Source organism: Thunnus thynnus, chromosome 4 (genome assembly GCF_963924715.1).
Source record: "Thunnus thynnus chromosome 4, fThuThy2.1, whole genome shotgun sequence".
NCBI lineage: Eukaryota > Metazoa > Chordata > Actinopteri > Scombriformes > Scombridae > Thunnus > Thunnus thynnus.
The window spans coordinates 23,019,253-23,032,728 of NC_089520.1; the positions used below are offsets into that span (position 1 = coordinate 23,019,253).

The 13,476-nt window shown below is 36.7% G+C and overlaps 1 protein-coding gene and 2 long non-coding RNA genes across 3 annotated transcripts; 2 read left to right on the plus strand and 1 right to left on the minus strand.

Annotated features, from left to right (window-relative positions):
* Positions 1-67: 67 nt before the first annotated feature.
* On the minus strand, positions 68-5,436 carry LOC137181751 (translocon-associated protein subunit alpha-like). Its single transcript, XM_067587701.1, has 9 exons — positions 5,277-5,436; positions 3,989-4,101; positions 3,807-3,897; positions 3,426-3,553; positions 2,864-2,998; positions 2,353-2,429; positions 1,492-1,570; positions 1,221-1,314; positions 68-1,043 (listed from the first exon to the last, which is right to left on the minus strand). Exons 1-9 carry the CDS (start codon positions 5,344-5,346, stop codon positions 979-981), a joined length of 852 nt encoding a protein of 283 aa, XP_067443802.1. The 5' UTR covers positions 5,347-5,436; the 3' UTR covers positions 68-978.
* Positions 5,437-5,608: 172 nt separating this feature from the next.
* Positions 5,609-6,460, plus strand: LOC137181753 (uncharacterized). The gene is made up of 2 exons (XR_010928182.1): positions 5,609-6,188; positions 6,277-6,460. It is a non-coding gene; the product is annotated as an uncharacterized lncRNA (long non-coding RNA).
* A 3,072-nt stretch (positions 6,461-9,532) lies between these two features.
* On the plus strand, positions 9,533-13,463 carry LOC137181754 (uncharacterized). The gene is made up of 3 exons (XR_010928183.1): positions 9,533-9,698; positions 13,206-13,322; positions 13,414-13,463. It is a non-coding gene; the product is annotated as an uncharacterized lncRNA (long non-coding RNA).
* The last annotated feature ends 13 nt before the right edge of the window (positions 13,464-13,476 follow it).

Here is a 13,476-nt window from a genome sequence, read left to right on the forward strand (position 1 = left end):
TATGACGAGACGAGAACTAGATAATATGATTAAGTTTCCAAGAGAACAACTAACAACATACACAAACTTTGTTCACCCTTTTATTTTTTTTTTCCAAAAGGTGTTTTATCACAAATAATGGCAAACAATCCCAAAGACTGCACCATTTGCACCCATTAAAGAGTCTGAAATGCTCCACTGAGACTCAAAAACAGATTAATTAACCTGCAGAAACCTCCAGAGAACACTGTTTTAATGTTTGTTTAATGACTGCAGCTGCCATTGCCCCACTGTAATGATACCAAACCTTTAAGAAACCTCAGAACACTGAATGGTAGAAACATACTGTAATCAGTGGGAAACATTTTAATGGATTCCATCTATTTTTTGGTAACATAAGGTCTTTGCATGGTCCCTCACATACGGTACAGATAAGGCACAATGGTGTTTACATGACAGAGAGGAGGAGGATTTATCTCATTCAGCAGATGACATATGAATGTTTTGAAGTCCTAAAATCCATTTTATCCTAATAATGCAGATAACAAATAAAGTTATTTAATCTCAAATGCAATTATTATGACTTCACAGCATTCATATGGGCAGAACTGATGTATTCATTTCTCCTTTTTGGGGTCAGTTTGTACCACATTCCCATGTTGATTTCAAACACTTGGGTTTATCTTTAATTAACTTTCACACACGCACACACGCATACTGACAAAAAAATCCCTTTAAAAATGAACTCAGTTATTCAGTTATTTTAGTGTCTAAATGGTCCCTCTGATCAGAGCAGTAGAGTCCAGGATGCTCTATGGTAGTGATACGAGCGGAGCAGCAGGCTGAGATCCATACAAACATCTTTAACACTTTGCTTGGGCTGAAGATTGGACTCCAGAAATGTTGATCCATTGTGAATGGGGAACTGTGCTACTGTGGTGAGGAAATGGGCTTTGAAAGCCTGACGTACAGTATGATGATGGATGGAAAGCGACAGTTTTATTGATCTACTCCAGCTGTCCTCTTGGTTCGCTTCCGTGGAGATGTTTTAGGGGACGCCTTGTCTGTAAGACAGGATGTAACGATCAGCTGTTTGTACAGTTTGTGTCACAGTAATATGAGCAAAAGATCACCTTTCACATTATGGAAAAAGAAATGAATGAAAAGAATGTTGAGGCAAAGAGGAGATGAGGATTCTCTGTGTTATTACTTGTGAAAGTCGGGGATAAAAATGAACATACTCATGACATTGAGAGTCTCCTGAGGGATCCAGCTGATGTCCACATCGTTTACCCCAACAGTGCCCTTCTCTATTTTCACTGAGAGTCTCTTTTTCTGCAAAACACAAGTTAAACACATCTCATGTTTAATCCAATATCCTGCTTCAATCTCAATCTATCCCTTTTGAATGTTATCGGCTTTACATGTAAAATATATTTTGTTACATTTGCATTGGTAATAACTAAACAAAATTATTAAAAATACAACATCTGATTGAAGGTAAACACGTACCGTCCTTGAATCCAGGACCTGATACATTCCAAAGAGCATCAGGACCACCAGTCCAACCAGGAAGACGTACATGAACATCCTGCAGATAAAAGAAAATCAATTCTTTAAATCAGTGAATAGAAATCACTAAAACAGTTCCACAGTTCCTTATTTTTGGCTTTACAATTTATTTAAATATCTCTAGCAACCAAGAATAGTTTTTAATAACTTGACTAGTTTAAGGGAGTGGTATGAAAACATTCTGCATTTAACTTACTAAATAATGTGAGCACATTATTGATTTTAGAGCACAAACAAACCATCAAAAACAGTCCTATTCAAGCAAATAGCTCATTTCATCAAATGCACATTTTTAGCAAGAACTGTAAGTATAAAGACTAATGAAACATAACTGGTCCTTGATTTGAGATTTCTGGGTGGAAAACACTTTCTCTTGCTGGACTAATTTGCTGTTGACAGTTTCTGTGCCTCACACAAGCAGCAGCACAATTCTGACAACTAATCTCTTTGTGCCAATTTCACACCTCCTGTTACAGGCTCTTACATGTGCTACAATAGTTTGGGAAAGCTGGCATTGTGAGAGAGTTGGATTCTGGTATTATGTGGGAAAAATACTGAAATTTAAGCATTATTTAAATAGAGCTGAGATGCAGAAATAGGTTTACTTTTTGACTCATGTCATTAAGTATGTTTTCCACCTGCTGCCTACAGTTAGCGTTCGGATTTAGTCATTTTGCTGCTTTAGCACTTAGCATGCACTCTCAAAACTAACTGCAGTAAAGTAATATAAATAGCAACATTTTCATTAACAGATATTTACATGATAGGATAAAACATAAACCCAGCAGTAGAAAGCCTTACGTTTCTCCATCCAGTCCTTCATCTTTCTCAGTGATGGTGACAGTCTGGTTGTAAATGGCAGTCTGGAACACGTTGCCCTGAAAAAAAGTTGAAAACAACCAGTAAGTAATTACCTTACGTAAACCAGCTCCTTAAAACTTTCAAGAACTTTCTTTGCTCCTTAAAATCAGAGGACTCAGCATTCTTCACATCCTTCGTTATCAGCATGAAAACAACAATCAAAGCTCAGCAGGCAGAATGACTGGAAGGTGCCAGTAGTAGTCCAATTATACAAAAATGTAAAAAAAATACAGCTGTGAAGGCTTACATGGAGGCCAACTGCTTTGCTGAAAATGGCCTCTTCATGTATTAATTTTCATGAATCAACCAAAACTGTGGTGGAGTGTGAAAAACCTTCCCGTGGTGCATCTTGACAGTTACCGTCTAGCATCATCACACTACATTTTATCTCTAAAAAGTCACCCGGAACAGACAACCAGCACCAACCACAAATAATGAAAAACTTTCTTACCTCTGTGTCAAGATAGTTGAGGAGGATAACAAGACCGAAGGGACGACCAGCCATGGGTTGAGCTGGGATGAAAGAGTACTCGAAGGAAGCCTGAGCCTGAGGCTGAACTACAGTGCTCAGGGGCAAAGCTGTGAACTACACAAACACATACATTGTTAAAATTAGACTTCTTAAACTAGGACATAGTTTATAGTCTCCAGTTGTATTTTTTGTGTTAGGTGGCAGGACAGGTGGCAAAACTAACTCCTGTCTAGAAAAATGCTAAAAATCTAAGAGATTATATAAAATTGTAACAAAACATCACATTATTAGACCTTAATTGTTTGAATATACCACAAGTTAATATTTTAAAAGCCTCTATTTCATTCAGAGGGACATTAAAGCAAAAATATTATACAACCACATCATTAACTTTGAGACAGTTTGTGAAGAAATTTTTGATAAACTCAACAAATTCAACAAATTATTGCATTTTTAAATGACTTTGCTTTGCATCCAGCTACAGATGAGTTGAGAAGGTGAAGTGATGTTTGATGGTGGTTTTATTTCAGATCCCACTTACGTTCTGAATGTAAAACTGGAAGTCTTGGGGGTAACGGAAGGACGCCTCCAACGACTGAACGGTGAAATCCTGACTCCCCTTGTTGGTGAAACCCACCAGGAACCTCACGATTTCATTGGCAGGGAACTCTAAATTTATGATGGATGTGAATAAATATTAAATATAGTAAAAAAAATAATGCATGAGTTCTGAGATGCACCAACAAAACCACAGAGTTTTCTCATATTTCACCCCATAAAACAGAAGCAGCTCAGGATCTTGTATTCAATTTCATGCTTCCATTTTTGACACATTTTTTTCTTCCGTCAACAAATGTTATGAGTATTAATGCTGTAAAAGCGCAATGATTGAAAAAACAAAGGAAAAAGAAGCCAGACAAACCTTCTCCTGTCATGAAGATGATGGTTGTGTCGGCATCAGGGTGAGAAGTCATCAGTTTATCGGCAGCTTCGGAGTCATCGTCGTCTCCTTCCTGAAGATGAACATCACTTTGTAACTTAACCGTCTGTGTATATAATATATGGTTTTGCTTTGTGTACTGCTGTATGATAAAATATATATACCGAGGTTTGTATCTGATCCTCCTCAACAAGCACCTCTTCTTCATCTTCCTCTTCATCTACTGCAACATCCGGGTCAGTGTCCTCAGCAGAGTCTGGCTCTGCAGAGACGTGGCCTGTGAGGAGGCAACAGAGCAGAGGTTGAAAGCTGTATCATGATATTGTGTTATATGATTAGATTATCGAGGATTGTGGGTATCATGACGGTGATGGAAAGTGTTTTTCTGGTCTTAAAAACTGTTTTTAAAGTGTATTTTCACAGCTAGCAATCTTTGGACTGTTCTCAGTGAATGAAACAGACAATAAATGCCCATATTTGTTCACCAAATCCAGATTACTAATAATTTTCCTTCTTGAAATTGTTTTGTGTAAATGTTTGGACAAATACCATAAATCATCCCTTACATAATTCCACGTTGTATCAATATATGTCAGTATCAAGATATTTAATCAAAAATATGTATTTATTTTCTTGATATCACACTGCCCTAGGTGGTTATTTGAGAGGAAAGCCTCCTGTAGCAGTAAAAAAGTGTTATAACAATATGATTTAGCCTACTTTTTTATGTATACTGTATGTCTTTTGTTTCTGTTAGAAGTTTTATACATCAATCATAACTTATCATTCAGAAAATAACTTATGAAAAAAGCAGAGAAAAAACAATGAGTGATGTAATTTAATCATGCAAAAGCTTTAAATTGATTTACCTGCTAGTACTTTTCACAGTCATTCAAATTCAGCTTAAAATGAATGGTTAGATTAAGTTTCTCCACACATTGTTGTTGTTGATTAATGTTTATTGTAGCCAGTCTGCAGCCTGAACAATATATTCCCCCTGTTGATGTGTGTAAGAAAAGCGGCCAAAGAGAAACACAAGTTACCATCTTATCTATGGTGACGTGTCCCAGCAAGAGGGAGCCGTTAACTGTTGTGCTGCTGCATCCAAAATGTATATAATGTTTGGCCTAAAACTCCCCTCTGAACCCCAGAAAAGTGAATCTTAACTTCACGTTAATTTACGAGTTATTTTTTTTAGCGGCAGAAGCTGGAATTGACGATCGTTTTCATTCATTTCAGAGTATCGAGTCTGTCCCATATTTATGAATAAATCATGAATAAAACGTTTTTACATTCATGCTAGTAAAGCAGCCGTGAAGACAGACAACAGACTGAGTATAGCTCTATGACTATATGCCACGTCAATATGTTAGGCTGTCTTCTTTTTTAACTTTTTAACTTTGTAGAGGCGGAAGGATAAACCGAGTCAAACGCAGCATAAATGTGACTTACCGATGGATATCAATCCACAGGGGAAGGCCAAGAGGAACAGAAGCAGCAATTTTGATCCGAAATTGAACATTTTTGCAGACTTGAAGGCTGAAGTTAGTAACACATCAGCGTTCAGGAGCAGAGAGGACAGCAGTCGAGCAGGGGGCGGGATAAGAGGAGGTTAGACCCGCCTGTTGGATAAGGGTCCCGGCTGCGGCCTGTAGGAGAGGGGGCGCAACGTGAGCATCCAGTTAAACCCTCGGGTGTAATACCACCTCTGACCACAGTGTGTATTTCAATAGCAGAATGGCGCTGTCCGCATTTCCTCTCGTTGACTCCACGGGAAGTAAAGAGTGAAGAAGCAGCAAGTCAACGTTTACAACTGATTTCACTGAAAACTTCAGCCAAAATCTGAGCTATTCGTGTCTTTTTATGTTTGTAGTGAACGAAACTCACAAGACTTTTCATTTTTCGAGCTGATATTTATCTGCTGGTCTTAAGTAAGTTTGTTCCAGACATTTAATTCAGCTGTTTTTCCGCTGTGGAACCGAGACAATGTTTTATCTCTGAATGCGATAACATTGGTAATATTAATCGGTAGTAACAACAATGAACAAAAACAAATGGACATACTGCTCTCTCCTGCATTTGTGAGTGACAGTCAACCACTGTAGCATTGTTGTCTCTAATCTTGTCAGACAGATAAACTGATTCAGATAAACAAAGCCACGCCAGACGTTGTCAGATAAACAGTACGTTAGACACAGATGTGCACGATGTAACTCAGTGAATAAATTAAAATGTCACTCAGTAATATTTTAAGTGCGAGTTATATAAATGACTTGTGTGGAAATTCTGCACCTTGTTGTTTGAGCTGTCTCCTTGAACTGGTCTCATCTTCAGTCCTTCAGTGCATCGGTGTAACATGGTGAGGTATGAAACTTTTACTGCTGTTGGTTCATAAACAGACAGTTTATGTTCATTATGTCACATTCAGTCGTACTGACTTCTGTCCCTCCAGAGTCTGCCCAGACTCTTCAGGTTCATCTCTCCTCTGGTCAGACTACGACCAGCTAGACTTTTTGTTTGCCATGTCTGTATTAACTTTGTGTATTCATCAGCATCATCAACATGTGCATAAGCCTTCATAAACCAATCATATTGGCTGTGTTATGTATGATTTGATTAAATGAATTGAATTATAAGCCCAATAAATGTCCTGAATCTATCTGTTGTCTGCCTTGATTAGTTGTGTGAATAACATTCAGTGATCTTTACACAGACTATATAGTGTTCATCAAAAATGACAAAGTTAAAAGAATTTTATGTATGAAAAGAAGAGAACCTAATAATATTTAATTATGATCATTGTCACTCTGGGCCAGGACATTGCTGAAACGAATTGTCAGTGTCATCTCAATGAGGCTTTCCAGGTTAAATAAAAGTTAAGTAAAAACAAATTAATTTATAACAACAACAATAATATTAATATTAATGTCTTAAATGGTAAATGTCATAACTCTTTCATGGTCAGATGGCCTTTTATTCAAGTCAGAGCAGTACTCTACATTTTGCAGAACATAATTTTACTGTGTGAGTGTTTGAAACATTGGGAATGATCTGAAAAAGAGTCATTTGGATACATTTTTCATTAATTTTTTTCTATGGTTACTGTTATCAAAATTATATTGACACAGAACGCAGCGATGATGGTAAATTAAAATAAATCAACGACTACAGGAGTAAATATTTACATATTTATTGTACTGTAAATATGTAGCCTACTTCATTATTTTTCTTAAGTAATATGTTGAATGCTTTACTCTAATGTTTTCTTTACACTGTCACAAAGGATCTGATTACGTCTTCCACCACTGATCATTTTGCAACAGGAAATACCCAATACCAGCCTAACGTTAATAACATTAATAGACACCATTTCTTTCTGCCTCAGAAATAATGGTTCAGTCTCTGATTTGCTCTATCAGAGTTTAGAGAGTAGCTGAAACCATGAAGAAGAAAATTAGGACAGCAAAGGATGTTGATAAAGCAAAAGACCTCAAGATGTTGCTGTAGCTCATTTAGAGGAAATATATAATATATATGTATATAAAGTCAGATGAACATTGCAAGGAGCTGCACAGAACTGAACAAATGTTTGAGTCATCAGCTGAATATGGTTGAACCCCATGATTGCTGCTGGGAAATTTACTGGAACATTACCAATGCACAGTGGTTTGTGGAGCTTCACAATGTTTTTTGGTGAATGCACCAAACACTACTAATAGTGCCACACGGTACAATTTCTCTGCTGCTTCTGCTAAACTCACCACATTTAAATAAAATTATCGGACTGCTGCGTCCTTTGTGCACTGTCTCCTTTGATATTCCTTAAAAAAACTCACACATCCTGACTGCCTACTTGTAAAGAGTCATCTCTTTAAATAATTTTTGTTCCATCATCATACAAAGGTGGATGTGGTTTGATCTATATAGCTTTGTCTCCTTGCAGGAAACCACTCACCCAGAGTCAGTGTGTGGGATGTGTGAAAACAGACTTGAGAAATGGCTGGAAGACGTCAGATCTGAATTCACAATTATCTCAAATATGAGAATAGTGTATATGTGTAAGAAAAAAAAAATTAAAATATCTTATTTAAAGGGATAAAACATTTTTCTGGTATTATCTTTTGTCAGTTGTTATACAAACTACACAATTTCAACTTTGTCCCTCTTTGTTGTCACAATGACTGCCCAGTACAACCAAATACAACTCTAATATTTAAATAGCCTTTACTAAAAGTGAGTATTGTGGCCTTATAGAAAAATAGTGATGAATAATGTTCTGCACCTGGATTAGAAGACAAGAAGAATTGGAAATCATGCAGGTCAATACTGCAGGAAAATCCAAATGATTGCTGAACTTGGCAGACAGAATGCCGAAAGTGTGTGTAGCATATTTGAACAATGGCTTATTACACTCCACATTCATTGATTACCTCTGAGTGTGTTTACATTTGCACCAGCATCCCAGTTATGATCAGGTTTTTGAATACTGGGATACTGTGGCATGTAAAAATATATATTAAATTGATTTGACTTGATACGGTGAACTGGAAGTGAATGTTTGACTCTGCTAAGGTGAAGGAAGACTGTATTGTTGCTCCCATTTTCTAATGCTGGTGACAGATATATGGCTGGTGATCAGATGGAGAAGATAAATCCAGCAGAGTGGAAACAGAGCACAGTCCAGAAAACAAACTGAGTTCATCCTCAAATATTGAGAGGACTCAGAAATTAAAGAGATTTCATGGATGTGGAAAAGCCAAACATGTGGCTGCACCAACACATGATGAGAAACCTGGTTAATTAATTTAATTTGAGTAAAAGCCATGTTTTAATACGGTCCATGTAAACATTAAGCATCATGTCCTGAATATCATCAAAACCAAGGGCCTGTTTCACAAAAGCAATTTGCGAGTACTGCTTACAAAATCATGCCAGTGCACCATTTCATAAATGTTTGTCACCTGCAAATTGCTGATGAATTTGTATGTGCTCTTGCATCATTGTGCATGGGTCGTAAATATGGTGTTTTCTTTTGATTAGTTCAGTGTGTCAAAATTAATGCGAGAGGAAATGATCTCATTTTGCAAGTTGCAGCTTGCATGTTGCAAATTTGGTAAAAAGGGGCCCTGGATAGTGTGCATGCAAAACAGTCATAAACAACAGTATAATCTGGTCAAGCTAGTTCAATTATAGAGAAAAGGTTTGCTTCAGTTTTATGAGTTTTATGAAAAAAAAAATCAACACACTTGCTCCTGAGGTGAAGGTGTTATACTGATGATGGGATTTTTCTTCATATTTACTGGTTAGTCTCAATTTTACAGCTGTCTGGACTGGTGTATAAAGAGTTTTGGCTAATGAGTTCATGCTTCATTTTTATTGACATATGAATGTACCTGTTTCCCATTTGCACAAAAGTGTTGATTTTGTTTTTCTTAGAAAAAAAATATGAAAAAATATGACAAATTAAGTAGATACTAATAACAGTCAAGTGTGACTATTACTCTTATAGATAACCACATAGATTTTATTGATAATTTAAGAAACAACTATTTGTTTTATCTTAATTAAAACTTTTTTCAGTGCCCATGTTCCTTAATATTGTCAGAAGAGGTTCAGTCTCATTTGTGTTACCTTAACATGATTCTCAGTCAAAAAGTTTGTGGTTTTCTGCAAAAGCACACATCCTGTGACATCTAACACTGCCTTGAAGGAACAGTTGCTCCTCCTGAATAGCTGCACACTAAACAAGACAACAGATGCTGTCGTCGTGTTTATCGCAGATATAGTTAAAGAGACAGAAACAGATAGAGAGAAGTGTCCTCGGTCAAACCTTCATTGTCATGGAAGGCTGTTGCAATGGGACATTGACAAATGGTAAGTCTTGAAATAAGAAAATGTCATGTAAATGGGAGCTGTAAATGATGCTGATGTGATTTGATGTGATTTGAGATTGAAAAGGCATTTATGAGATTTTCTGCTCAAATGTCAGTGATAAAGATGTTCAGTATTCACAGTTAAGAACAACACCATCAGGTCAACACAGGCATTTAGCAGTAATCACATTTAATATTAAGTGCAAGAGGTGCAAGTGGAACAGCTTGGAACTCGTTCTCTACACCTGATTTACATGAAATAATACAGGGGAATCAATAATACCCTTTAGACTGAAGAAAAAAGTTGTTATTTGTTAGGTGGTGTGTGAAGGAGAAATACCGCAGGTCCTTCCTTCCTGCTGCTGGCAGACTTTGCAATCGTCGCTGCTCCCAGTAGACCACACGCACCAAAACAAGACAAAAAAGACAAATTCACTCATGTACAATATCAGTGTATACTCAAGTGTGCAATATCAATATTTCCTATGTGCAATCAAGTGATTTCAACTGTTGAGTCTGTTTTGCTTTTTTACTTATGCTTCTTGCTATTGCGTCATCCCCTTTGCTGCTGTAACGCTGCAAATTTCCCCACTATGGGATTAATAAAGGATTATTTGATCTCTTATCTTACAGAATACAACATACAGTAGATATGTGGTCACTACAAGTAAGTTAGGGAACATTCTATGTTGAGATTGAGCAGAAGTCTGGATTCTTTCTGAAGAGACGAGTCTTATGTTCTACCAGGAGATTGGTCTATCACTGGGGTGTCAGATATGTAAATGGAAAAATTTGAGAACACAGTTTTAAAAGGTAAATACATAAATTCATTGCATAAAAGAGAATTTACAATAGCTTCTATCACTTTGTTCTTTGGTTACCAGTCAGTTGCCCATTTACTTTTTCAACTCTGACAACTCAGAGTCACAACAGGGCACTTGGCTCCTTTGTGATGACAAATCGGAAACCAACAGTAACCAAGTGAGTGGTGTAATTCTACAGTAAAGAAAGGTTCATGTCTAACTAATCCATTGTACAAGCTTTGAATAATTGAGTTTGAAATTTGCACACTTTGCACTTTTATTAATTCTTTTTTTTTATGGTCCAACTAAATCTAAATTAACTTCTCTGTAGAAGCTGTTGATGTTCTGTTAGGGGGGTCAAGAATCAAGCAACACTTGTAATATAAAGAACAACTTTATTATGAGACCAACGTGTTTGTTGCCCCCTTCAGGGTCAGTATACAACACACCACAAAGAAAAACATTTGAAGTGAAATGTTCTTTATACAAGTGTTGCAGGGGTCTTGACCCCTTCAGACTTCTTTCCTTCTCCATGCACCTTGGAAGTAGGTGAAGTTGTGCTAGAAATCCCTACTCTAATTCAAACACATGGACATCTTGAAAATTACCCAGCACCACTAAACTGATGCTATAACGGTAACAATGTGATGTAATTAATAATGTCCTTCAGAAACTCTCTTATGAAAATGTAACTAAATGAAAGGAGTCAGTGTAAACCACTTAAAGGCATGTTTGAGTATTACTTGGTGGGTTAATTAGGTTGATGATTTCTTTGCCCAGAGGTAACATGCACGCAGTGTCTCACACATCAACACAATATGAAAAATAATATTCATATTATGTTATTTATATTCATCACAGAGGCCCTGTGCATCAGATAATATTCAGTGATAACGTGCTCTGTTTGTATTTTAAGTGCGTTTCCTCTTTCTGAGCTGCTGTTTAAGCACTTCAACAAAACCAGACGTACTGATGGGTCCATTATTAAAACAAGCACTGGGTGTCCACACAACAAACACCACAATTCATCAAATTTCCTAGATTTTCAAACATAATTTGTCTGAAATTTGATGTAGTGGCGTGGCCAAAGAAATTGTGTATTGATTTGCACATCTGACTTAATTCAAGCATGATCCAGGTTCAGTGAAACGTTAGAGTAATCTTCCGCAGTAAATTGGATTGACGTGCATTTGCAAATGTTGTTTGAGGTAGGAAACACATTCAACATGTTTTGCTGAGCATGTACTTTTGCAACAAAATGTATGTGTACAGTGCAATCGCACAGTTTGCATTTCATGCTTGCAAGCATCTCAGTAAAACCGCATATTTCTTGCTGATTACTGAGCAGATTTACCAAAGAAAGTGGAGATCAAATCTCTTGCTTAAGAGCACCACAGCTGTACGCTCATGATTTATTTTATGACCTGTGTTTTTTTACAGATTTTTTTCAGCAGAGATTTAAACTGTCCACTGACTACAAGTTTACATACCTGTCAGTCATGCAATTTGGAAACTTATTTCGCTACATAAATTCATCATTCATTCATCTAACCCAAACCCTAAAATGTCAAAGAGAAATGTTCAGTACTTAAGTGTTTATTTTGGCACTGATTATAACACTAATATTATACAGCTCATATTTATATACATACATAAGTGTGTTATCACGCTTCTCATCTAAACTCTCGACAAGAAAGTGAATCGCATATTTCTCACCATGTTGAACTATCCTTTTAACAACCACAGATCCCTCCATCCGTGTCTGACTTTCAGTGATGAATCAAGTGGCAGCTACCATTGCAGTAGACAAAACCAATCAAAGCAATTTGTGAACAATAAACAAGTGTCGGCTGACCTGTATCCCAGATTTGAAACACTGAAATCATTACTAAAGAAAAATTTTCCTACAGCTCTCTCCAGTTAAGTGCACAACTTACCTGCCCTGATCATGAGGTCATGGATTGCATCAGTAAATCGCAGCAGTTGTAGAAAAATTGAATGACATTTTCCAGTGATGTATGTATTCCTGACAGCATATTGACGGTGACAGTGGACACAAATGAATCCCCTTCTTCCTACATGAATGTATTTTCCTGTTGTTTTGTCCTTGCTGTATAATGTCCTTAATGAATTATTATTATGGACTTTTAATTGCCTCTGTATGTATGAAATGTATATTTCAAACATTTAAGATGTGCAAAAGCCAGTGAGTGGGGTGTTCCTGCAGGAAGTTTGCACGTTGTCCCCATGTCTGTGATGGTTGCTGGGTACTTTGATTTTTTTCCCTACTATTCAATTTGCTTTGTGTGTGTGTTCAGGATGTTACCTGGTTCCCACTTAAGTGAGTAGGAATACAATCATGCACAGGATAGATAATCGATGGATGGATAAGTTTTGGAGCCAATCGTGGTCTAGTACAAACCTACAGCACACATAGACTAAGAATGGTGACTACAGCGATGTAGGAAGAGTTAAACTCTACATATTCACAGATACTTGATTTTTCAATGACTAAAGGAGTAGATGTAATTTCAAGAATTTCTAACCAGGTGATTATTAGACACAAATAATTATTTATGTTTTATATGTGTTAAAACATGTCTGGTGGGGATATTATAATTATTCTTTTCTTTCTTTCTTTCTTTCTTTCTTTCTTTCTTTCTTTCTTTCTTTCTTTCTTTCTTTCTTTCTTTCTGTCTTTTTAGGCTGGAGCTTTTCGTGTATGTCATTACAACCACAGATACTATTTGGGGTCATCAGTGCAATACTGGTCCTCTCACTGTCTTTGAATATTTTTTTCTGTGTCTCAAAATGTTGCTCAGGTAATCAAATTATTTTCTTTTACAAATTCAGTGAAAACAAGTTATTTTTCTGTATCTGAGGCAAACATGTTTCTTCGGTGTATTGTAACAGGAAGGACATGTCGACCAGGATCAGACAAAGGTATGTATATATTCACTGATTCTCTTAAATGTC

Coding starts and splice junctions, on each gene's coding strand:
- LOC137181751 (XM_067587701.1), bottom strand. CDS start 5,346: ATGTTCAATTTCGGATCAAAATTGCTGCTTCTGTTCCTCTTGGCCTTC. Junction 3,898..3,988: donor AGGATCAGATACAAACCTCG/GTATATATATTT, acceptor GTTCATCTTCAG/GAAGGAGACGACGATGACTC. Junction 3,554..3,806: donor CATCTTCATGACAGGAGAAG/GTTTGTCTGGCT, acceptor TCATAAATTTAG/AGTTCCCTGCCAATGAAATC.